Below are 27119 nucleotides of genomic sequence, written 5' to 3' on the forward strand. Positions count from 1 at the left end.
GGCCATTCACAAAGAGCAGCACTTCTCGCGCATGCACAGTGGGCACCCGGCTGTCACAGAAGCCGGCCCGGGAAGAAGAGGGAAGGACAACTCCGCGGAAGTGGGAGCGGGTACCTGTCAAATTCAGGTACCCGCTCCCCCTCCCTTCCCAAAGGTCAGCAGTCTCTGGTCATTCCCTGCACTGTCTGCAGTCTCTGGTCATTCCCTGCACTGTCTGCAGTCTCTGGTCATCCCCTGCACTGTCTGCAGTCTCTGGTCATCCCCTGCACTCTCTGCAGTCTCTGGTCATCCCCTGCACTGTGTCCGCAGTCTCTGGTCATCCCCTGCACTGTGTCCGCAGTCTCTGGTCATCCCCTGCACTGTGTCCGCAGTCTCTGACCATCTCCTGCACTGGGTCCGCAGTCTCTGGTCATCTCCTGTACTGTGTCTGCAGTCTCTGGTCATCCCCTGCACTGTGTCCGCAGTCTCTGGTCATCCGCTGTACTATGTCCGCAGTCTCTGGTCATCCCCTGCACTGTGTCTGCAGTCTCTGACCATCTCCTGTACTATGTCCGCAGTCTCTGACCATCTCCTGTACTATGTCCGCAGTCTCTGGTCATCCCCTGCACTGTGTCCGCAGTCTCTGGTCATCCCCTGCACTGTGTCCGCAGTCTCTGGTCATCTCCTGCACTGTGTCCGCAGTCTCTGGTCATCTCCTGCACTGTGTCCGCAGTCTCTGGTCATCTCCTGCACTGTGTCCGCAGTCTCTGGTCATCTACTGCACTGTGTCCGTAGTCTCTGGTCATCCCCTGTACTGTGTCCGCAGTCTCTGGTCATCCCCTGTACTGTGTCCGCAGTCTCTGGTCATATCCTGCACTGTGTCCGCAGTCTCTGGTCATCCCCTGTACTGTGTCCGCAGTCTCTGGTCATCCCCTGTACTGTGTCTGCAGTCCATTGGTTCAGAATATTTTTTTTTCTTGTTTTTCGCCTCTAAAACCTAGGTGCGTCTTATGGAGCAAAAAATACGGTATACAAAAAAACCCACAAGTGTTTTTTTTTTTTACCACTATTATTCCTTTATATTGGCTTTTGAAATTTACAAATGCAGCAATTTAGAAATTGGATGAAAGGTTTAGCCTGGGAAACAATTTTTGAAAGATAAATAGTGCATTTTCTATACAACTCTAAGAGTCAGACTTAAATGAAGGACAAATGAGGTGGAAAGGGGCAGAGGGACTTTGTTCCAAATCAGGGACAGTTGGAAGTTATGTATACTTGGTACATTTAACGCAGAACAATTAAAGCATAACTAAAGGCAAAACTTTTTTTTAGTTTTGAATAGAGTGGAGAGGGGTTAGAAATCTGTTTCATTCCTATCTGTGCCCCCATTAGGGAGATTCACCCTCTCTATTTGTCCTGTTTACCGTTATCATTGAAAGTGAAAGTAAATGAAAAATTTCTAGGTTATCCCCTGGAAAGTAATAGAGGGGAAATCTTCCAGTGGGTACACTAGTCCTGGTGATCTGGGGGTCCCCAAGGAATTCCCTTACTTTGCAGGGATTTCCTCTCACGTCATGTTTGGTTATAGGAAAGGAAGGGAATTCTCCCCAATGCGACACAGATGGCAAAGAAAAATATGACAGGGGTTATAACCCTCCCAAAAAAATTTGCCTGCAATTCTACTTTAAAGTGGTTCTAAAGTCTCAAGGTTTTTACCTTCATGTGTTCTATGCATGAAGGTAAAAACCTTCCATGTGCAGCGCCCCCCCCCAGGCCCCCCAATCCTTATCTGAGCCCCCTCCGATCCAGTGACATTCTCGACAGCCTCTGCTGTCTGGGGACTCTTCCTCCTCATTGGCTGAGACCGCAGCAAGAGCTCATTGGCTCCCACTGCTGTCAATCACAGCCAAAGTGTCAATGAGGAGAGAAAAGGGGGCGGGGCTGAGCCACAGCTCTGTGTATCTTATGGACTAATAGAGCAGTGGCTTGTAGATGAGCATGCAGCGGTGCCCCCAGGGTGAATGACTTTCCCTGGGAACAATGCTCAAGGGGGAGGAGCCAGGATCACTGATGGGAACCCGAAAAGAAGAGGATCAGGGCTGTTCTGTGAAAAATCAATGCACAGAGCAGGTAAGTATAGACATGTTTGTTATTAAAAAAAAAAAAGCTTTAGTGCCACTTTAAAGGTCTATTTATAGAGCCTGTTCACATTGGCATTAGAAATAGTCATTTAGGGCATGTTTTTGTGGCTCCCCGAATGCTTAGCAAAGCAGGCTACAATGGACAATATGGACCACGGACAGAGCTGTTCTCATTTGAAAAACAGGTTACATTTGCTTAGCTTCAAAATGAAGCTAGACATCGAGTCTGGGAGGAATGGAAGTTTGTCAACTCCTTCCATTTAAGTCAATGCTTTTGTAGCGTTTACAGCCCGTTTGACAAGCATTTTTCAAATGTCAGTGAAGTATAAAGAAAACAAATCCCCCTTAAAGTAGAACTGTAGGCAAAACTTTTTTTTTATTTTGCATAGCGTAAGGGTGGGTTATAACCCCTGCCAGATTATGTTTCGCCATCTGTGTCCCATTGCAGAGATTTCCCTTCATTTCCTGTCCCATAGCCAAAACAGGAAGGGAGACAAGCTCCCTGCAAATTAAGGAATCTCTTGGGGACCCCCAAATCACCTGAACAAGAGTCCCCATTGGAATATTTCCCCTCTATTACTTTCCTGGGGACAATCTAAAATTTGGGATTTTTTGTTACTTTCACTTTTAATGATAATGGTAAACAGGATAAATAGAGAGGGTAAATCTCTTTCACGAGAGCACAGACAGCAATAAAACCTGACAGGTGTTCTAATCCCTCTCCACCATGTCCAAAGGTAAAAAAAAGTTTTGCCTTTAGTTATACTTAAACACTACATGCATGTTGGTTTGTGTTAGTGTCAGCATTAGATTTTCTTGCAAGTGTGAACGTAGCCTTATAGTTTGACTATAGAGTTTGGACCAGTTCACACTGGCACACGCAGGTTCAAACCCACACATTTCCGTGTGGTGCATTTTGACAGCTCATTCATTTGAATGGGCTGTAAAACACACCAGACCACGCAAAGAGTAGCACTTGTGCTACTTTTAAAAAAAAGTACTGCATCAGATTGCATAGTACTGAAGTGCCATGTGATTTGGTGCCTGCAAGCCTTCTGCATTCGGAGTGCCATTAGTAAGAAGGGTGTTTAAATCAAAACTGGGACTTTGAGTTTATATAATAAAATAACTAATTTAAAGGAGTGCAAACTGCATTTATTTTTCTACATACTCCCCTGCTACATTTATACACTTATTGTAGCGTGTAACTAATGCCTGGATAGCACAGGACAATTTGTCAGTACTCCTGAACCATCCGAGGGCATCCTGCTTCACTTCGTCATCATTGTGTTCACCATTTCCAAAGAAAGATTAGTCTCTTGTGCAATTTCACAAGTTATGAATCGATTATTCAGGATCAGGCTTTCCACGTGCTGAATGTTCACAGGAATGACTGCTGTGTGCTGGGAACCACTACGGCCAGGATCATCACTGACGGCCATCTTCAAAACATTTACACCATGCAGATGTCTTTCTGTGGCTGAGCGTCTCATCAACATATTGTACTTGAAGTCTGCTGTAGATATCCACAGGTTTTACACCTTTGTTCACAAGAAACGTCATCACCACACGCTCTTCCATACACGTACGAACACTCGTCTGCCATCTTAACAGTCTCTGCAGCGGCCCGTGACATGTGCACCGCCTATTAGAAATAGGACACACTTGCCATTTACTACTGCATGTAGTAACGCCATGCTAGCATTCCTTTTTATACCTGTAAAATTAAAAGTCCCAATTTGACTTGAACGCTCCTCATATTACATCGGCACCCACATGCAGATTGCAAAGGCAGTGCGTTTGAATTTGGTGAAGGAAATGTGCATGGAGCGCAACATTTCTGTGATGCTTTCTGGTGTGAACTGGCCATTAAAGCGGGATTAAACCCTCCTATCGGTTTCAGCCAAGGAAGCTGCCATCTTGGGCTCTAGTTTAGTTGAGAGCACCAGCAAATATGACAATTACATACCCAGGATGTGTCAGTAATGTAAATGTTTTTTTGAACCTGTTAAATCAATGGGATTAGCTCGGCTTTAAAGCGGAATTAAACTCACTGATTTAACTTTTTCCCAAAACCATTACATCCAGGTCATTCCATGAACAATACTTGTCAAAATGACTACAGTGCTTCTGTCAGCTCTCAGTTGAACCATCAAATGGCTGGTGTCATAACTGATAACGTGCAGCATCATGGCAATTGCCGATCAAACAGAGACTAAGATGGCAGCTCCCTGTTCTGCAAAAGATAGGAGGGTTTAGTTCCACTTTAAATACACAAATGAACCTCAAATATGGAGGACTGGAGACAGAATATGGGAACCATTTTGTGATATGATTGCTTAATTTACCAACATCGTGGGTGCCCAGGCAAATTTGAGAAACTTTGGGAGGCATGGCTGGCCACTCCAAGTCTTGCCCCACTTGATTTGGACATACACAGGTTGTTTTAGCTACCCTCCCATGATGTATTATGCCTGCTGCCTCTATGACCTGCCCAGATTTACTTAGATTACTACACAGGGAGATCTATGCTCTATACTGCTTTAATGCTAGAGGGGTTCTACGGCCCTACCTATGTGGGGTTTTATGTATGACTTTGTGCATAAAATCGCTATTTGTTTCTATTTGTACACTAGAAGGCTGGTAAGACTGGAAATTCTTTTTTGTTTTGTTTTTAATATTTGTTCCTTTCTTGCGGTTTTTCTTTTGGTTACGTGTACCTAATTTTTGTATACCTTAAAAACACTAAGAATTAATACTTTTGATTTAAAAAAATAAAATACACAAATGGAATACATACATAAGTGCTGTATTACCTGTCAAAGGATTTAAATTACTGTCCATCCCGTCCTGAGATTGACACAGCTTTGCTGTTTTGGTAGGGGTAGGTGACCTGCTGCAGTTTCACTTACAAATCTCCTTCCCCAACCTGTGTGTGAAAGGAGAAGCAGCAGACTGATGCACTCCTCTGTCACTCTGCTCTCTCCTCCTATTGGCATGCTATCTGCAGTGCAGCACACCTGATTGGCTGCTTGTGTTGCTTCTCCCTTGAACGGTCTCTGCTTTGCTGTACAGATTGAACTTTAAACTGTAAGCGTATGATACCAAGTCAAAATCAGGTACCTACACTGCTAGCATTTATAAAATGGGAAGGGGGGGGGGGGAGCAAACAAAACAGGAGCTGACAATCCTGAGCACCTGGTGCACAGTATGCAGCTGGTGCACTGTATGAAAGCTAGAAGCTGATTGGTTGCCATGTACAGCAGCTTCGGATTCTGGCTGCTGCAGTCTTAATAAATTCTTCTCACTGAATGATGTAATAATAAATACAGAGCTGCAGTAATTTGTATCTTTTAAGGCTCATTCACAATAGCAGCTCATGGGCAGTAAAACCCCACGGTTGAGCCATGTCTTTACTACTTCCCAACTGCTCCCCCTTTAGCTCAGAGGCAGTGGCCAGGGTTTTACACAGGAATTATACCCCGTTGCTTTCAGTGGGCATAGCACCTGCTGCGCACAACCCATCCAAGTGAATGCGAACACTCTGCAAGCACCACCAAAGACCATGTGAAAGCCATTATATCTGCCTGGAGTTCAGTTTTGAACTGACCATGTCATCAAATACAAAAATTGCAGGTAAACGCTTCACTCCGGGACAATTACCCCTTCCCCCTGTGCTATGGGCTCCTGAAACATGTTGACTTTTGCAATCTTATCATTTACTGAGCAAATCAATCATTTTTGGGACTTTTGGATCACTTGTTTGGTGCTCTTTCTAGTGCAACTGTATATAGACTTTTTTTTTGAGGATACCCATTTTGTGAAGAGCCACCAATCCCAAGCCATTTGGCTCCACTAAGAACTTAATTTCTATTAGTAGATGATCCATATCCAACACCTCACCCCCATCTTAGACCATATGTAACAAATCACTACTTTTTCTGACTGCAACCAAGCTTGGTCATCATTCCAGCTCTAGTCTGCCGATTAGACAGAAATAAACCACTTATGCTGGCCATATACTAGTCCAAAAAATTGTTCAGACTCATTTTTGAATAATGAACATTTGTTCGTAAGAGCAAAGTATATTACCATCATGTAATGACCGAATTTTGAATGATAAATCTTTCAATGGACATAAATTAATCAGTTTTTCATTTGCACAGTACGAACAGTTTGATTTTTAAGGGGTGGGGGACCACAATAACCTTTCAACTTATCAATTGGCAGAAGTTTTCCAACCTGTTTTTGCTTTTTTTTTGGGCCTTCAGAAATGTAAAAAAAACAATTCTTTTTGTGCTTGTTAACTATACGAAAAACTATTTATTTATTTATTTTTTTTTAAATCAGGGCAGCACAGTGGCTAAATGGTTAGCACTCCCGCCTGGCAGTACTAGGGTCATTGATTCGAATCCCAACTACGACATCACCTGCCTGGAGTTTGCATGTTCTCCCTGTGCGGGTTTACTTTGGGTACTCCGGTTTCCTCCCACACTCCAAAGACATGCTTGTTGGTTAATTGGTTCCTGTCTAAATTGGCCCTAGTATGAATGAATGTAAGTTAAGGACCTTAGATTGAATGCACCTTGAGGGTTAGGGACGGGTGTGAATGTACAATATATATGTAAAGCGCTGCGTAAATTGACGGCGCTATATAAGTACCTGTAATAAATAAATAAAATAAATCTAGTGTATGGCCACCATTATAAGGTCTCATGGTGACGAGCAGACAGTCTTTTACAATGCAACAGATTGGGAACAGGTTCATCCACTCCCACTCCCCATGGGATTACTGTTGTGCAAATTATAGGAAGACCGACATATTTAGGTAGTTCTAGATATAGAATTTACATAAGCACATTAATGTTGTATATTATAAATGTCTAGATTTCATCTTTACACTTTCAAACTGTCACTTATCAAAAAAAAAAAAAAGAAGAAGAACAGACAGAAAATGTTTTAATTTATTTATTTATAGTCCTCAAGGGCAATTGATCATACCCCCATTTGTCCAAGACAATTGATACAAAACGTAAACCAAACAAAGGCCCAGGAAAACTGACCACTGTTTTAAACCAGCAGCTGTGCATAGTTAAAATATTATTTTGCCAACATTATTATTTTTTTCTTCTTTACACAGACCCAATGAGGTTTTCTGCAATATATCTCGTTATAATTATACAGATATCTGAGGTACACGGAACAGGAAGCCATATTGTATGCCAGCAGATATCCATCATGTAAGCCAGTCACAAGCAAACAAATGTTAGCTGTCAGACCGCACAATTCTTAAAATCTGCTTAGCCTACAAAACGGCTGCCCAAGTTAGGGTGATATGGGCACTACGTTAAGAGTACAGCACCAGTTACAGCAGATTCTTGTAATTAACGGAAGATTGAATACTGCACAGTAAAAACAAAGGTCCCTAAAGTGTAGCCGTGTGTCTACAGAGCAAAAATACGGAACAGAATATTGGCAAGAGCAAAAATCTAAAACATAAGGGACACCTACAGGCCCTGGGAGATGCAAAACATGCCAAGGCCCTACTTCACCAGCACTTGGATCAGAAGGCAAAAAGAATTCGTGCAAGTCAATAGTGAGGTGTAGAGATGGCAGCCCAGCCGGCAATTTGGAGACGGCAGTGCCTTCAGGAGTCAGAAAAAACCCACAAAGTGATTCTTTTTGCAGCCCAATAGAGCCAAAATGATGCCCCAATATAAATGTAATCTTTTGTATATTTATACACTTTAAAATATTATGAATAGATATAAAATCGAGAGAAAAATCACATGTAGACAGGAAGCAGTCTACAGAAGGGATAGAGATTAATCATTTACATTTTTACATTTTAGGAAATAAAAAACCAGCACCTCGCTTTTTCAAATGGATTCTTTTTTTTGTAATTACTAAATAAGAATGGTTCACTGCCACACAGTGGAAACGGCCAAACCTGACTTATCTGGAATAGATCATCAATCACAACAATCTGCTTCTCCCTTTCCTGTATCCAGGGCAGTTTGGGAGAATAATAAGGTGCAATATTTAGGATATCCCCTTCTCCTTCAATAGTAGCTCAGGGCTTCTTATAGCCATTTTACAGACACGTCAATCAATTATATACATACATACATACATACACACACACCCACTTACACACACAGCAAACTACCAGCTTTTATCTTTTAAAGTAAAGTAATTTAGCTGGTAGGTACAATAGCTTCATTTTTTGCTCGCCTTTGCATAACTCTTGCTTTGTGTCATTTTTCTATGGCTTTCTTTATTAAAATTACGTTCCATTATATTTCTGCAGTTTTTGGTTTTAGAAATGTAAACAGATAAAAATCTAGTCTCCATTCCCCCGACAGAAATCAAAATCAGCATTTCAGCAGAACTGGGCAGTATCCCACAATGCTTTGCAGCAGCTGGAGCGCTAAAGTTAGCTGAACCCGTGCTTGCCAGGGATTAGAAGTTTAAGAATCGGGAGACATGGAAAAACAGACTCCAGACAGAATGGGTAATGTCAATTTGGGCAGACATCGACAGGCTGAATCCTGCCACTAGAAGCCAGAGGTGAGAATTCCCCACAACATTCTGTCCCCTTCCTTCTCACAAGGGCTCAGTGATTGTCACTCATTGTTGGCTAAAGAAGGGGTCCTGTGCTATTCAATGGCGGCACCATCTATCATTTCACCCTGAATCAATTCAGGTCTAAAAGGCTGGAAGAGGTGTGCTGAAGCTTTTGGATATTTGGACCTCGTTCTGTGGTGAAAGCTCTATCAGCGTTATATGACTTGTCAATTGGCTTTGTAGTACCTTCAGTAGTTGGACAGAACTGGGAAATACCTGAGATTCAGTAGTGGTTGTAGGATTTCATTCACAAGCAGCCAAGCAAACTACACCTACAATCTGGTTGGAGTGGGCCTTAAAGAACACAGCAGAAGTACCATTGTCATCTTACTGGCTGTACACAAACATTTGTTTTGTACCTCAAAAGTGCTACATCCTTGGCTTAACTTAAAATATCTTATTTAATCACCAAAGTTTAACTATTAAAACTTCACCTTATACAGTATACACATAGCATCTCTTTGGATGAGAAGTGACAAAGTGGATTCATACCAAATAAGACTAAACAGTGTACTGGGTGCCATTTTGATCCCAAGAAAGTGTACACCATTTATGAAATTTTGTGTTTAGGATGTATATAAACAAAAAGGTTAGAAATGATGAAATGGTCTCATACTGAAAAATGAAAAAACACGCCCATTGAATTGGAAAGGCTTGAAAGACTAGAACAGGTTCAAACATGTTCTTTAGACACCAAATCTCATAGCAAAGGATATGACCTGTCCAAGTGGTAGCAGCTGCAGACAAAAGTCATTGTCAAAAAATTTCCACAGCACAGGCAGATCAGAAGATGACTCAAGGAGAACTCCATCCACAATTAATAAATTAAATTGGGGTAGGGGCAGTACTAGGGTAATAAGGATTTAGAGTTAGGCTTCTCTCTGGGACTCCACTATAAGGACTGATCAATGAACAGTTCATTATGTGACATTGCTGTTCTACATCAATCCTACGAGCCGATCTCAGACTCAAGTGAGTGATTTTTGTTTTTTTCGTTTTTTTTGAGACAATCCCTATGTAGGAACTTAACAGTGTAGCTCCCAGAGTAAATATTAGACCATATAAATTCCCCAATTAAATTTCTCCCATAAAATTGATTTGTGTGGAGTTCTTATTTAAGACTCGGCCTTTAGTGATGCACATTTTCCAAGTGCTAGTTCTAGCAAGTGATTTAGTAGTGCTGTGTAGCTTACAGGCTGCTGTAAAATAGTTCTGATGATGCAGCACAGCAATAAGTGTGAAATTGCTTACATATCCTGAGAATTCAGCACCAATAGAAACTTATTACACAGTCCCAGTAAACTAGAAATTCACTTCTGAAGAGGAATAGGAGTCCATGTCATCTCCTGAGATGGATAATTCCATTCCAGAGTCATCAGGGTCAAAAGAGGGGAGAGCAAGTTTCCTTGTGTGTAAATCAGAATTCAGAGCATTTGAGTTCAAAGGGGAGGAAAAGTCAAACACCCAGCCTTCCAGGTCCATGGAAGAGTAGTTATTGGGAGACAGATAGGTGGAGGCATGCAGGAGTGGAGATGGAAGGCTCAGGCACTTTCTTAAGGTGCTGCGAACTGGCGGCCTAATGGGAAAGGAAAAAAAAATTGTTTACTTATACATTTATAAAAACAAGACCCTCTAAATACAGATAAAATGTGTATACAGAAACAGTTTTCACAGCATTGCCATACAGCACAGCCTTGCTTTTGCTTGGAGAACAAAGTCTGCAATGCTCATCCCTTCCCTCCAGCAATGTGACATTCACACACCCACCAATGCATGGTCTTCTGGTTTTGGCTTCTTCAGCCATCTTGGTCAGCCAATATGGTTTAACTAATGTGCATCTGCCAGCACTCTAGCATGCCGAGAATGTGCACTAAGCTGCGTACACACGCTCCATGCTGAAAAGAAATTTGTAACAGGCAGATAAACAGCTTCTATTGTAGAAAAGACATGTCTCTTCTGCAATAGAAAAGGCCTGCCTGCTCACAAATGGTTTAATTTTTTTTTTTAAGGCACAGTTTAAATTTAGGAAACACTTGCAGGTCTTCTATTTTTCCCCCAGTCTGTGAAATGTAAATTAGCAGCAGACTAATAAGCTCCTCTCCATCACTCTTATCAACATGCTGCTAGTTGGCTTTTAAACATTACAGTATAATGAATTGGCTACTCCTATCTCCAAATCTAAGCTCTGCTATACAGGAACTGCAAGTCAAATTCAGATACTTAGACTGCCAATATTCAGGTTAATGAATACAGATCTGCATTAATTTCTGCCTTCTATATCCACCGGGAGTTCAGCAGTGGTCATTCCCTGTAGTGGTACAGAACCAGGTCGGCAGTTCCCATACACTGCAACTCAGAGGCGTAACTATAGGGGTCACAGGGTTCACAATTGTGACCCAGTCCCATGCTACAGGCGGCCCTTGCGGCTCCCTTGTCACATTTGTCTACACCTGCATATGACTGGCTGCATATAGAAGAACCAATCCTCTCCATTTTCCTCCTGGCTCCTGCAGCCACTGAAAGCCCTGCAGGAGCCAGACAGAAAATGAAGGAAATCTATATGTCACCCCTCCTATCCAGCCTGGTGCTAGGCATTTCAGGCAGCCACAATCCACAATGTTAACAAGAGACAAGCAGTCCTCAGTAGCTACCAGCTCCACCTTCCACTTCCACCCCCCCATCCCCTAACTCCAGCTCCTGCTTCTTGACTGCAGGCAGTTTCTGCTGCCAGGTAAGGCAAGAGAATTGCTCTTTGCCCCGAGGCTGTTCAATCTCTGCCACAGCAGATTCCTGAGTCTAAAAGAATACACAGTGCCCAGCCCCTGAAAGAGTATATAGTGGGTCCAGGCATCCTGATCTCATACTGGCCACCTCCTGTCACACTACCCCAACACCCCCCCCCCCTTTGTTATACTGCCCCCCCCCCCCCCCCTCTTCTGTCACAATGCCCAGGTACCCTTCTTGGATGTGATGGCTGCATTTGTTTTCTTTTTTAGACTTTATTTCTTTTGGTGATCTGGCCAGTAAGTGTTTATTTTTCAACAGAACTAGCTCTCCTGCAGATGTAGCAGTTAAAGGGATATGACAAACTATCTTCCACTGACAGGGGTGCTTACAATGATCGGCTTTTATTTATGTAAAACCTTTATCCCAAAAGGAGAAAAAAAAAAAAAAAAAAACTGTTTGCTGTAGCTGCTGATAATGTATTAGCTGGATTCTGGCTTCAGTTTGTTAGTGTATTTAAATCTGGTGTGCCTTCCATGAGCTGCTGCTACTGCAGCCCCCTCCTGCCCGAGCCTTCTCCCCCAAAACACGGAGCACAGCAGGCAACACAAGTGCCGGCACTCAGAGAGCAAAGAAGGTAGCAGTATCACCCGCCACCACCACCGGTCCCTTCCCTACTGTGAGGTGTTATGTGCCAAAGGTGCAGCGGGCCATGAAGGAGAGTGGTGTCTCTGGGAACATGCCTGGCTGCAAGAAAAATATCCCCGTCTGTCTGCAAGCAGAGCATGGGCGAGGTCCGAGACTCTGGTAGAATTCCAGCCAGTGGACCACTAGGATATCCAGGATACCTACTATTTTCACAGAGAGGTGGGAAGAGGTTAAAGATGGATAGCATCAAAGAACTAAAGATGAGATCTACACTCCCAGTTGTCTGCATCATAGACCATAGTGTGGAATTTGCCTGACACAAACGGAATAGTGGATTATTCCTGGCTTCATGTGGTGAGTATTTCTCCTTGGAGGTCACCTATCCAGTGAACATTGGAGAGTTGAATGTATTGACCTTTGGCTACTGCACAAGTAGCATTCTGGTGAGTGCATAGTGGTGGCAGAACATTCACTGGATCTTTAGCACTGTGTGGAATTGGACACGATTGTGCTCTCCAGCATCAATGATACACAGATTCATATCGGAAGGACATTATTTGTTGGTTTAATTATTTACCTGTTTGCTATATTTATTTGTTCATGCATTACTTTATTGGTTGCACTAATTTGCACATATACCTTTGACACTATACCCAATTGGTGGATTTGTTATATGGGCTGCACTTTATATATATTTAAATCTGCTACTACATTTAACACTCCCCCGACCCCCCCTTCCCCCCGATTGAAGGTTCCCCCTGTGCTCCTTCATCAAGGGCGGGGGTACTCGAATACAGGAGGTGTGTTAAGGTGTGGTGGGTTTCACAGGATGATGGTGGGGAGGAGCAAAATGCACATTCACCTATGTAGGCAAAAATTCTTGCACCAGCACTTTATCCAGGTTACTTGTTTCCTGCATCCACTGTGTGCTCCCCTGGTCCCCCACTCCACTGCGGCACTGCTGGCTTCCCCCCTCCCTCTACCACCTGCTGCTGCAAGGGATGCTTTCAGGATGGAAAGTGGGGCAAGGGGCCGGTTAATAAGCAATTTACCGGCCCCTTCTTTTTCTGAATGGACACAGTGAGTGATCTTTACAGAGAATGAATGGGAAAAGGTACAGAGCTATTCCTGTCCATTCATTCTGCACAGCTGAAGCTACAGAGATAGAGATTGAGGGCTGTGTCCTCAATCTCCTTTCTCTGTCTCAAAGATGAAACATCAGAGGTTTTATATTTCACGAAAGCACCCTCCGCACCCCAACGTTGAATCCTACAAAACTTTAAAAACAGAAGAATGACTGACACGATTTACAGTCCTACTGACACCACTGGTGGAGCTACCAGGGTTGCAAAGGTTGCACTGGCCACCGGGTGCTGGCACACATGCCACCATGGGGGGAGCCCGCTGCAGAGCATATGAAAAGAATCCGCTGCGGGACCAAAATACTCTGATTGGAGTAAAGAGCCCTGGGCTCAAAGGGAAGGGCATAGGCTGGGGGTCAGGGCCATACATGGTTTCTTGCACCGGGGCCATGAAGGTTTTAATTACGCCTCTACTGCAACTCCAAACAGAACAGTACTAGCAGAACCAGCAGTGAAGAAAGTCTATGTGTAAACCCCAAAGCTAAGAGAAAAAAAATTGTGAAAACTTAAAAAAAAAAAAAAATATATACACACAAAAAAAAAACACACCTTCCCCAACAAAAACATTCTCCTGAAAGTGAATACAAATCAGCTTCATTTTAGGAAATTGTCTCATTTACCTTGGTGGGAGCAACCTTTTCCTTGCATGATGATACACAGCACCAGCTACCGAGCGCATCCAGCGGACGTCATCTGGGATATCAGGGAACCAATCTACTAATCTGAATACAGAAAACACAAAACATTAAAATACCCAAACAATAAAAAACTAAACCACTTAGACAAGGGCCCAACAGTAATATACATCAACTGAAAACAGGAAATAAGTATTTGTTTTTTCCTGAGAATTTAAGTTCTTTGCAAACTCTAAGGATTTCAAAATTTAGCTATACTAGGAGAACATTTAGAACCATACATTAATCAAGAATGGCCTTAAAAAGTGTATAACTGGTTACAGTGGGGGAAGGGTCAGAAACAGGTTAATGCTGTGCGTGAGCCCACTAGGTATATTTGCCCTCACTTCCTTTCCCGACAAGGAACAGAAAAATCCTAAGGGAAGTTCTAACCCCCCCCCCACATACACACACTCTTTGGAAAACTAAAGTCTAGACTACATTCTAAACTGTAAATCTGAACTCTGGGCAAGTAGCTAAATAAATAATTGGAATACATACATGGAAACCATTATATGTCCCAAAGGATTTGTAGCTATATGGATCAAGACCTATGCCATCTAGCAGGGGGTGTTCAGAACACCTTTAGGCCTCAGGCCTTCACAGCAGCTAGCAGGTTATATTGAAAGTACTGAGCACTGCAGCAGAGCACAATGAAACCCTTTCGATGGCGCTTTCTCCCTTTGTCCAAGTCCTACACTGCAGGAAATAACAGAAAGTCCATATAAAGACATATTAAGGTCTATGAATACGTAACCACATTAAATGTATATATTTGCGTAAAGATTAACTTCAAAACTATATGAAAACCTACTTAAATACAGGAAAAATGACACACCAATGGGTATATTTATTGAATTGGACACCTACAAATAAAACTTGAAAAATGGCCAAAAAGGGGCCAACGTGGAAGTATACAATTTGGGTTTTATTACATATAAGGCTCTCAGCTGAACAAAAACACAATCCATGTACCACGTCCTTACCTTAGAGCTAGAGAATAAGCAGATTCCACTGGCAGAGTGCATGGCAGAGCCACATAAGAGGCCACTCTTATGGGCAGGAGACCAGTGATCTGGCTGTAGAGTCCTCCTTTCTCTTTACAGGCTTCCTGTAATGCTGAAACAAATATTGGCAATATGTTTAGGGCTCAGTTATACCAGAATACATTCATTGACATGTGCATGAGATACATTGGGAGTCATTTACTAAAACGTGAGAGTGCAAAATCTGGTGCAGTTGTGCATGGTAGCCAATCAGCTTCTAACCTCAGCTTGTTCAATTAAGCTTTGACAATAAAACATGGAAACTGATTGGTTTCTATGCAGAGTTGCCCTAGATTTTTCACTCTCAAAGTTTTAGTAAATCAACCCCATTGCGTTTTTGGAAGGACCTCACTTGAGCAGACTGAATGGCAAAATACACCTCAACACACCAAATATGCAGATCATTCAACATAGGATGTCACCTTTAAAAGAAAATATTCATCTTCTGTGCCTTTTGATTGCATCAATTTAGTCCCAATACAAAGCATTAGTAGGACCTCATCTTATCTACAGTTCAATTTTGGGCACCAGCACCAAAGGATACTGTGGAACTGGAAAGAGTGCAACTGAACTAATAAGGGCATGGTGGACCTTGGCTAGGAGGAAGGACAAACTGAACTAAAAATTTGCCTTGAGAAAAGATGATTAAAAGCTCAACTCCAGGCGTTTTAAAAATCCAGCCTTGCAGTACCCCCCTCTCCTCCCCATACAGCAATGGTTAAATGCTCGTTATGACTAGGAGTGCATGAATATGGGGTAAATACTTACCTTATTCCTTGCTCCAGAAGGGTCCTTTCTGTGCTGCATCTGTTCCCCAACAGACTACTTTGTAACCTGCGACCGGCTTGCACTCCAGCCTCTTCAATGTATAACACATTGTGGATGTCCTTCTGAATGTCCCTGTGTTGTAGGTGATGACACAAAGGCTCCACCAAAAGGCCAGAGCTTTGGACAGAAAAGGAGACACAAAGTCTTCACCAAAAGACCAAAGCTTTGGGCAGAAGAGGAGACACAGTCTGCACCAAAAGACCAAAGCTTTGGGCAGAAGAGAAGACACAAAGTCCCCACCAAAAGACCAGAGCTTTGGGCAGAAGAGGAGAGCACCAGACCAAGGATGTAAAGCAAATAGTAGTTTACACTTGAACCCCCTAGACAACACAAGTAGTATGTGTGTGGGGGCACTGTAAGGGTGGATTTTTTTTTTTTTTTTTTTTTAATTCCTGAAGCTGGGCTATAAGGGAGGTTATAGTCACCATGTACAGATACATAATTGGTCTATGGTTAAATATAGTGCAACGCTGTTCATAAGTCAGTGCAAATACAAGGTGGTACGCTTCCCATCTGGGAGGAAAAAAAGTTTAACCTTCATGCACAAAAAAATGGTTCTTTGCAGTAAGAGCTGTTAGAATATTGAATAGTCTTGATATCTAGTTCTAGCCAACTCTGGAAGTAGATTTTTTTTTCTAAGCAAAGGGATGTGTTTGTAAATGCAGAATATACAACCAGCTATTAAGGAATAACACGGTTGAATGTTAATTGAGAAGTGTCCCATTTTCTTTGGGGATCAGGAAATAATTATTTTCCCCTATTAAAACAATCTTTATAAGGGGTCTTCCTTCTTTTGGATCAAGTGGGTTTAGAGAATACAAGATATTTGTTCTTATTGTTCTTTGCATGAACTTGGACATGTGTCTTCTCAGCCCAATTATGTAATTGTTTTGAAAAATACATATACTGTCACTGAGCCATTCTTCTGTAGCAGCTGAACACAAGTGAAATGTGCCGCTTCCTCTCACATCAAAAAATTTAAAAGCAACTGCATATCAGCTGATACTACGTAGGAGTTCCTGTAATTATCTTGACTTGTTTTCTTACCCTGAAAATGGGCCTCATCACCCATTCAAAGCTGATCCTAGGCACATCAACATACGATACAGACAACACTCTCATTGTAACTACCTTTGCAGAGTCTAGGTGGTAGTTTTTCCATTATTCTTCTATCCAGATGCCAGCTCTCCTGCTTCACAAGAGGCTTCTTTTCTACTTCCTTTTCTTGTACTTCCTTTACATTAGGGGACATAATGCATTCCGGACTGCTGCAGGCAATAGGCTTCTCCTCCCCTAAAGACAGATATGCTGTGGGCAATGGCGCATTTAGGAGATCTAAGAAGAAAAATATAGGAAGCATTTGGTCAAAAACTGGTTGAAAATGTCAAACTGGTTAAATGCAAATGTTTTTTTCTAAAAGATTTTCTCAATATTATTGGAGACGGTTACTATATATAAGTTTAAATAATTTAATGTCTGGCTTACAAAAAAAGGGGAGAACTTGATCAAAGAAACCAGTCTGGTTCTATCTTATTCATTCAGAAAACTAAAAACGTATTTTTTGTTTCTCCGTTATTGAGAACTAGAGCCCTTGACTTGCACACAATAGAGGGTAATTAACGACAGAAAAAGAAAATCACAACAAAAGAGGAGGAATGATGCCATTTAATAACTTCTAGCCACCATAATTTGTATGTACTGCAACAGCTGTATGTGGCTATACACAAAAATAGGTTAGAGGGCCCTAATAAGTTAAAAAGTCACAGAAATACGTGATCAATCAAGGGAAAGTACTTGTTCTAAAAGTAGTCAAAGTTCTGATGAAAAAGTGGAATGTCATTCTCTTAATTGATGTTGACCATTTTCAATCCTTATGCTGCTAGCATTAGTAAATAGATAGGAATGTATATCATATTTACATCTTCAAGATACGCCCATTCTTAACCTCGGAAACTACTTAGCAACTTATTCACTCCCTGGTTATCTCTCGCCTTGACTATTGTAACTCCCTCCTCATTGGCCTACCTCATCGCAGGCTATCCCCCTCTTCAGTCTATCATGAATGCTGCTGTCAGACTCATCCACCTTACTAACCGTTCTGTATCTGCCACCCCTCTCTGCCAATCCATCCACTGGCTTCCCATTGCCCAACGGATAAAATTCAAAACATTAACAATAACATATAAAGCCATTTATAACTCTGCCCCAAATTACATCACCAATCTTGTCTCTAAATATCACCCAAACCGTACTCTCCGCTCCTCGCACGACCTCCTGCTCTCTAGCTCCCTTGTCTCCTCCTCCCGTGCTAGTCTCCAGAGCTTCCCCCATCCTCTGGAACTCTCTACCCCAATTTATCAGAATATCACCTACTCTACTCACTTTTAGGCGATCACTGAAAACCTATCTCTTCCGGGAAGCCTATCCTGCCCTCAACTAATAATGGAATCTTCTACTCCTCCTACCAGTCCACCCCCCACAGTTACTACCTTTTGTACCACTAGCCCCTCCCTCCTAGATTGTAAGCTCCAAGGAGCAGGGCCCTCCTAACCCTCTTGTATTGATCTGTATTGTTGCAGTATTCTCTCCCATTATATTGTAAAGCATTGAGCAAACTGTTGGCGCTATATTATTATTATTATACAGTATTTATAAAGCACCAATGGTTCGCTCAGCGCTGTACATTACAAAGGGGGACAGAACATGTGACAGAACAATACCAATACAATGCAAAACATGAGGGGATCGAGGGCCCTGCTCTTTCGAGCTTACAATCTAGGAGGGAGGGGATAGTGGTACAGGAGGAGATAGCTGTGGGGGATGGAGTGGTAGGAAGAGTGGAGGAGGTCAGCAGGTTAGGAGGGGGTGGTGTATGCTTCCCTGAAGAGATGGGTTTTCAGGGTGCGCCTAAAGGAGAGGAGAGTAGGTGATAATCTGATTGTTTGGGGCAGGGAGTTCCAGAGGATGGGCGACACCCTGGAGAAGTCCTGGAGGCGGGCACGGGAAGAGGAGACCAGGGAACTAGAGAGAAGGAGGTATCCAAGTGCTGGGCGGTACTTGGATATTAGGTCAGTGATGTAGTACGGGGCAGTATGGTGGACAGCTTTGTACGTCAGTGTTAGGATTTTAAATTTGATCCGTTGCGCAATCGGAAGCCAGTGGAGGGATTGGCAGAGGGGGGTGGCGGAGATTGAGCGGTTGGAAAGGTGAATGAGTCTGGCAGCCGTATTCAGGATCGACTGAAGCGGGGATAGCCAGCGGCGAGGCAGGCCAGTGAGGAGGGAGTTGCAGTAGTCGAGTCGTGATATGATGAGGGAGTGGATGAGCTGTTTAGTGGTTTCTGGGGTTAGGAACATGCGTATTTTGGCGATGTTGCGGAGGTGGAGTCTGCACGAGTTTGTTAAAGATTGGACTTGGGGCTGGAAGGATAGGTTGGAGTCCAGAATGACACCAAGTACTCTGGCCTGCGGGGCGGGTTTAATGGTAGCGTTGTTGGATGTGATAGAGAAGTCAATGGGGGGTGGTGTCCGGGCTGGGGGGAAGACAAGAAACTCGGTTTTGGAGAGGTTCAATTTAAGGAAGTGGAGCGACATCCAGTCTGATATGTCACTCAGTAGGTGTGTGATTCGGGCGGAGACCGAGGGGGTGAGGTGGGGGGTTGAGAGATAGATTTGTGTGTCGTCGGCATAGAGGTGGTAGTTGAAGCCGTGAGAGTGTATGAGTTGGCCAAGGGAGGAGGTGTAGATGGAGAAGAGAAGGGGCCCGAGGACAGAGCCTTGAGGGACCCCAACAGAGATGGGGAGCGAGGGGGAGGTGGTAGCATTATAGGTAACGCTGAAAAAGCGTTGTGACAGGTAGGATGAGAGCCAGGAGAGAGCAGAATCTGAGGCCGAGGGAGTGTAGTTTTTTGAGGAGGAGGGGGTGGTCGACTGTGTCGAAGGCCGCAGAGAGGTCAAGGTGTAGGAGCACTGAATAGTGGCCATTAGCTCTGGCAGTTAGCAGGTCGTTGGAGAGTTTGAGTAAGGCAGTTTCGGTGGAGTGTAGGGGACGGAAGCCGGACTGTAGGGGATCGAGGAGGTTGTTGTCGTTGAGGTGAGAGCTTAGGCGGGTGTAGACTAGGCGCTCGAGGAGTTTAGATGTAAATGGGAACAGGGAAATGGGTCTGAGGTTGTTTGGGTCATTGGGGTCCAGGGAGGGCTTTTTAAGTATGGGGGTGATGTGTGCATGTTTCAGAGGGGAGGGAAAAGTGCCGGAGGAGAGGGAGAGATTAAAGATGTGGGTGAGGGAGTGTAGGATGGAGGGGGAGGGAGGTCGTAGGAGTTGTGAGGGGATAGGGTCGAGGGGGCAGGTGGTGAGGCGGGCATCAGAGAGGATCTTGGAGACTTCCTCGATGGTAGTAAGGTCAAAGGTGCGGAGTGTTAGGGGGGCATATAAATCCTGTATAATAATAATATTTACTGGTTTTAAACTTTTTATTTTGCATTTCTTCAGTTTCTTCCTGGTTTCCAGCCCTAGGCAAATTATTTCATATATCCAAGCAGTCTTCAGGAGGGGAGGATTTTCTCAGTCAAGTACACCTCTCAGCTAAGCACAGGTCTGCATGTCTGAACTAAGGACAGATGGATTCAAAGAAGTAAACAATACATTAATGATCTGCCCTTATTCAAGATGGGCACAGCCAGAAATGTTAGGGGTGATTTCTCAGCGAAATAACGCACGGGGACATGGGAGAGTTTGCATTGAATATGAATAATGAATTAAATGGCGTTTTCGGTTTGTAGTGCCCAGATGCAGCATAGTTCCACTAAATATTTAAATGGACTGTGTGCTTTTAGTCCTCTAGGTGGAGCTATTGCAATACCAACCCACAGCATCACAGAAACTTGTCTGCAATACAACAGAGGTCCTCACCCCGCTGTAGATGTAAGTACTGATGGGATCAGGGGGCAGTTTGTACGCTTGACTTTTTTTATTATTATTAATCTCTTAAGTTCTTTTTTTTAACACATATTAATGCATGCTATTTTTTTTTTACAAGCCTCGTTTCTTTGTAGAGGTGGTTAGCATATGTATATTAAGGCAGCCAAACTTACTTATTGCATCCCAGTGCAGCATGAGCGCACTGAATAAATGTTGGGGGGAATTTATCAAAACTGGAGCAGACAGAACCTGGAGCTGCTGTGTACCCAATCCGTTTCTTTCAGCTTGTTCAGTTAAGCCTTGAAAAAGGAAAGCTAGAAGTAGATTGGTTGCCATGCACATGCATGGCTGCCCTAGATTCTGACTGCTCCAATTTTGATAAGTTCCCCTCCTTGTATTTTCCCTTTAAATTAGAAGCATGACAAGTAAAGTCCTACTCAGTAGCCTCCTACAGAAGAGATAACCAAGTTAAATCCAAAAAGGTGGGATATTACAATAGTGGAAATGTTTGAAGAGAAAATCAGAATGTACGTTGGCAGATTAAAAAAAATAAAACCAAAAACATACTGTTGTCTTTAAGGAATCTAAGTGCATCATTGTATCCCTGCTGACACATCTCTCCCAGAACCTGCGAAAACAACATCAGGACCATGAAACATGATGAACAAATAACATACCTGTGAGGGAAATGTACCACCATGGTTCTGGCAGTTACAAGTATACAAAACAATGACAATCAGAGCAAGACAAGGTGTTGACCAAGGCAGCCAATAAGCTTCTGCTGTCTTTTTTGCGCAGCCGATTGGTTGCCAGTAGTATCATTCATCTCCATATTTAGAAAATGAGGCCCCAATGTCTATATGACCCCAAGTGAGTTCAGTACACAGAGAAAAGACATAACATGGGTGAGCTTTTTAGTAAAAGCTCCATAAAATCCTTTCGATGCCAATACAAGGGCTTGAAAGGGAAGAAGGTTTCACCAAGGAGCCAATACAGACAGACATTTTTGTCAATGCGTTCGTGAAGGAAATGTTCAGATGATTTTTCAGTATGTTAGAAAATCTTAAACTTTTCAAAATTAGTTGCGACATATCCCATACAAGGCCTACATTGGGTTCAAATTTCTAAATCTGCACAAATAAGTGACCAGAGGCCCCCCCAATCTAACTTTTAAAGAGAATCAGTAACAGGTTGTTTTAACAGGTCACCACTACCACCCATTTTCTGTGCTCCCCTGCCACTTTGTCATGAGTCCAATACTTAGGTAAACACAGTGCCAGAGCTTAAACAGGATTAATGACCTCTTCCCTACTCATGTGACAGTGCTTAATCCTGGGTATTGCCAATTCAGACCCAAATACTGCATCCTGAAAGTAAGACGAGGAGGTCACCTGATCCCCCATACCTGAAATACCAGACATTTCTGAGAGCATCATTGGGTGTAAGGGTGTTTGGTTAAGAAAACCTGCCACTTTGCCGTGAATGTAAAAAGGGGATACATTTTTGTTAATCAAGACAGGACAGGAAGTGAGGCCACTTACTTTGGGCTCCGGTGGAAAAAGTGCTCGTGTTAGCCGGTAAAGGTTCCCCAGGCTGAACTGAATGCTGGTGTTGGTGACTCTGAGCTCATGGAAGTTGGTGGAGTTATCTCTGGGGCAGATATCGGACTCCCCTGAGAAAGGCGAGACTGTGATGGTGTTCTTCAGTTCATATTCAGGTAAATTGTTGCTAATGCCACCATCCACATAACGCTGAAATGAAAAATTCAGTTATATGAGCACATGTACCTCTAATGCTACTAGTGCTTCAGCTATGCTCATCTACATTAGGAAAGCAAAAGTGGAAATGGGTACCCATAAAAAAACTTCAATGATGGCACAGGAAGGGAAGGAGGAGGATAAGCAGAACTTCCTATTTTAGGTGAAGTTCCTCTTTAAATGGTTCATTTACATATCTTCCCTAACACTGATACTTCAGCGGTTTTCCCAGTTAGTCCACCTTTGGTAATACCACCAGGGTCCAAGGATCAGATAAGGCTGCGTGATTCTCGGGGTCATTACCTAAAGGCCTAAGCTTGGTGTATAACAAATAGGGTAATCAACAATACAATTCAGTTGTTTTCCCAGTTAATCTGTCTTTGGGAATACCACCAGGGTCCAAGGGTCAGGTAAGGCTGTGATTCCCGAGGTCATTACCTAAAAGGCAGTTTCATGCCTTGTTAGCTTGGAGTATTACAAACAGGTTTAGCATTTAAGAAAAGTGCAGATAACCGATAATCCTTCTTTAGTTTTACGACACCCAGTTTAGTGTTTAATCCTTCTTTTCCTAGAAAACTACATTGGCAAGCACTTACCACGCCTCTAAAAGTCGGAGGAATAATCCCACAGTAAATTGGGACAAAGGCACTGCATATCAAAGCCTGTTGGAAAACAGAAAACACAAATAGATGTATAATACAAAAGGCCAATTTGATCAAATATCCAGAAATATTTTAACATCTCATTTCCCTATAAGGCAAAACTACCACTTATAGGCAGAAGCGGTCTTTACAAGTAGGCCCTGAATTAAAAAAAAAAAAGTGACCAAAACATAAAAGGGTAAAATTTCTGTCTTAGGTATTACTTGTGCTGGACACGATTTTAAAAGTCACAAAGGCAAAATGTCCAGCCTTTCCCTTATTTAAACCAGAAAGTGCCAGATCAGATTTAGTATGCAAGACGACTGGTAAAACCTTTTAAATAATAGCAGTATGGGCAGTGACAGGTACTCTTTATGGAGAGATATGGGGTGTATTAGACCCCAGATCTCTCCTCTGCCCTCAAAAGCATCTGATCAAATGATTGGTTTGATCAGATCTTTGATTAGCCAGTAACGGCTAGTAAACAAAAAATGAAGTGATGACATCCTTGTCATTTCCGGCTTCTTTCGTGACAGAGGAGAAGGAATGGATGTTCCTTCTCCTCTGGGCAGCTGGCCTGACAGTTTAAAGCAGTCCCGAGCTTTCCATTAGCATGGGACAGCAGTAAGCAGCAGTGGCCCTCCTCCGTGCTCTGTAAAAGTGATCCGGGTGGCTGCAGAGGCACTCAGATCACTTTTACATGAAAGCCTAGTGCTAGCTGTGAAAATCAATACCAGGAGCATGGCTGCAGCCATGTTCTTGGTATAACCACTTCCACCCGAGACCATATATATATATATATATATATATATATATATATATATATATATATATATATATATATATATATGGCTTAAAGACTGGAAGTGGTTAAAAAAACAATAGGTTTTTAACACTAGTTTGAGCGCTGTTTAAATTACCTTGCACTTTCCTTTGCAATATTATCTGGAGCAGGCATTCTCAACCAGGGTTCCTCGAGCTGTGGTTAATGGTCCTCCCATCTGATGGTACCCGCACAGTTCAGGAGCCAACACTACTTGGCAGAGCCAGCTGCAGGGCACCAATGGTCCTCTCAGCTGTCTGTAAGGGTGGCATTTTGACCACCACTCTGAGTGGCATTCTTCCCACTGACCAGAAATGCAAGGCACATTTTTCCCATCGACTCCCAATGGATTGGTTCCATCAGGGATTCTTTAAGACTAGAAAATTATGTTATGGGTTCCTCTGGGGTAAAATGGTTGAGAAAGGTTGGTCTAAAGGATTAAGTGGTTTCAGTATAACTGTTGCATATAGTAGTGTAAAACGTACTCCCTCACTACTTGCGCTGCAGGATTATTGTATCAATAAATAATTCTGGATTCATCATAATGAAGCTTGATTGCGTTAATTTCCCAAGATGCATCGAAAAAGGCAGAGAGCTGCCTAGGGTGCGTGTGACCGGGCATATAGTGCAAGATCTTTTTGCCCAAATCAATTTTTTTGCCTACATTATGAAGCCAAGATTTTTGGTCCATCCTAGGAACAAACATAAAAAAACAGACAGACATCTCAGAAGAGAAGACATCTCTTTGTTCCTCATAGAAGATCCTTTCCCCAACACACAACCAATTTCATGTTCACCATTGCGGTTGGTGCTAGGATTATAAAACCTGTACATCATGGAAGCCATCTTGTGTCATTTAGTTCTGTACACCGCTGATGTGCAACTTACCTGAATAAGCTCCTCCTTTGAGCTGAACTCAGACACCAGGACGTTCTCTCCATCGGAGACCCGGGTGAGGGATATACACAGTTTGCCCGATGCAAGCTCATGTGCGTTTTCAGGAAAGTTTCTGTATAAACCATTCTTTAGGATCTTGACCAGATTAAAAGAAGGATGCAGTGGACCCAGGTTTCTCTTTCTGGCTTCCTTGGCCACCTCCATTACGTCTGAACAGCACTCAGCTGCAATGAGAAAGCATAGAGAGCATCTTTAGAGCCTCCGTATATTGTTATGCCAAACATAACCTCTGCAGAAAGAGCCCAGCCTTTGGACATTGCCCCCATTTTTTATGAGGAAACAAACTGATAGTTAACATAAAATTAATTAAAATTAATACTGCACATACAGACTGCATTCTCTGAGGGAAGCAAGAAAAGAAACCTTCCTCCACTTCAGGGTTCACTAGCCAAGCACCCTTTCCCTGTGTGCCATTTATTCACCACTGGAGCAACCAAAAAAAAAAAAAATTTGTGTATATCTACCCATTTACTAAATGCCTTCAGTGCAGTGAGGCCACATCCTCTTCCACCAGTGGTGGGAAGATTCTAAATACTGCAGAGACCACCATGTGCCTTGGCACTGCTCTCTGCAGCATTCACCTGTAAGACCAGGGAGTGAGACCAAGGCAGGGGACCTGCCTTGATACCCTGGGTTTACAGGAAGTAGGCTGACTGTCAAGAAGAAGTGGTGCTTGATCAGTAAACGGATGAGACTGCTAAGAACAACACCGGAAAGAAGGCAAGATAAGCTGTTGGTGGATCCTTTTTTCATATTTAACCCAAGCTAGAATTGGGATATTAAACCTGGTTCTGCAGTACATACCCATCTTGCCTTCACTGCTGTAGCAATCTGTTCAGTTTTGGGTAGTGATAAACCGCCCCCCAAAAAAAAAAAAAAAAAAAAAAAAAAAAAAAAAAAAAAAACACAGTACTTTGGAGTATGGAGGAGTAGGTGACTACACATGTTCTCACTTCATGATTAGCTGAATGTTGTTCCGTTGGGGTTAAATAGACCATTAGTCATGGGTAGGCTCCAACTGGAAATCCAGCCTGAGCTGCTAAGGAAGGAGGGCAATAAAGAAACCCCTGTTTAAGGTCACTTAAAGGTAGTCATCTATACATAAAAAAAAGAGGCGACCATTTTGTAGTAGAAGACAGAATGATAATCAGGTCAACAGTAAAATCACTGAGGCCATGATATCTAAAAGTCAACATCCTCTATTTATGCAAGCTAGTCATCCTTCAGAAGGTAATTTTTGGTGATTTGGTCCCGAAGTTTGTATTGGCTGCATCATCTCAGAACAACACAGAAACCAAACAGGAAGGCAAGTTAGATGGAGAATTTTTCTACACCACAAAGGACAATGATTAATAGGAAAATATGTAATTTTAAAGAGCCATTACATGCAGCAGCAAGTTAATTTATCAGTGGGCTACTAATACTGTCCAGCAAACCCTGCTAGTAAACTTCAGTCCAATCCATTTATTTAATCCAAGTACTGTAATCAGAATTCACACAACATCTTACAGGGCCCCTCTGTACAGTACTTTTTAACATAAAAGCACTCTGCTAAAACAAAGTGCTGTTCCACTGCTCTGATTGGATTTCTTACCATGGTCTTTCATTCTAAAAAATAAAAAATAAAACAGAACAAAAAAAAAAACCCAAACAGTTCATAGATCCCACCATCCCATAGAACCCACCTCTGTGGGGGTTTTTTTGGGAACAGTAGCACTCCCAACTTTAAAGTGGATTACTCAAACCCAAAGCCTGTGCCCTTTTCTGAAGCAGAAATGTTGGGCAAGGGACTATATTTATGTCTGCGTCCATTAGAATTTTTGTTACTCTTCAGCATGTAAAATAGTCTCAGAACATTCATGGAAATGCATCATTAATCGTTCAGCACAACTTTGCCATCTAATGTGGTGAAATAATCATGAGAGAATGATGAGCGACTGCTTTCTGACCTTGAGTGGACGAGCTTCCATCTCAGAGCTAATGGTCGTTTGTGTGAGAACAGACACAGCCTGTTCATAAATAATGAAGGGACAAGGGAAATGCAGATCATAATGTGAACATGAAATTGTCATACTTTCTGGTGGATGGGCTCTAACAGAGAATCATCTCTGAGCATGCAAGTAAATAATCATTATCTGTATCGTGGAATTTGTTTTTGTTCTCATAACTGGATTTTTGGCATACACTTGATATTTAACAAGCACATTCCTGG

At 42.6% G+C, this 27119-nt stretch overlaps 1 protein-coding gene across 1 annotated transcript in view; it reads right to left on the minus strand.

Annotated features, from left to right (window-relative positions):
- Positions 1-7074: 7074 nt before the first annotated feature.
- The window catches only part of LOC149459790 (patatin-like phospholipase domain-containing protein 2), a 40179-nt gene continuing 20134 nt past the window's right edge, over positions 7075-27119 (minus strand). Inside the window, exons 2-9 of the mRNA XM_089680801.1 lie at positions 24839-25071; positions 23083-23148; positions 22271-22480; positions 21297-21357; positions 16941-17144; positions 14922-15054; positions 13882-13983; positions 7075-10323 (exon numbers count right to left, since the gene is read on the minus strand). Coding sequence (XP_089536927.1) covers positions 10050-10323; positions 13882-13983; positions 14922-15054; positions 16941-17144; positions 21297-21357; positions 22271-22480; positions 23083-23148; positions 24839-25071 — 1283 coding nt within the window. The 3' untranslated portion in view covers positions 7075-10049. The remainder of the gene's footprint in view (positions 10324-13881; positions 13984-14921; positions 15055-16940; positions 17145-21296; positions 21358-22270; positions 22481-23082; positions 23149-24838; positions 25072-27119) is intronic.

This window comes from Staurois parvus, unplaced genomic scaffold, assembly GCF_062004578.1.
Source record: "Staurois parvus isolate SC_StPar_1 unplaced genomic scaffold, SC_StPar_1.0 ptg000249l, whole genome shotgun sequence".
NCBI classification, from domain to species: domain Eukaryota; kingdom Metazoa; phylum Chordata; class Amphibia; order Anura; family Ranidae; genus Staurois; species Staurois parvus.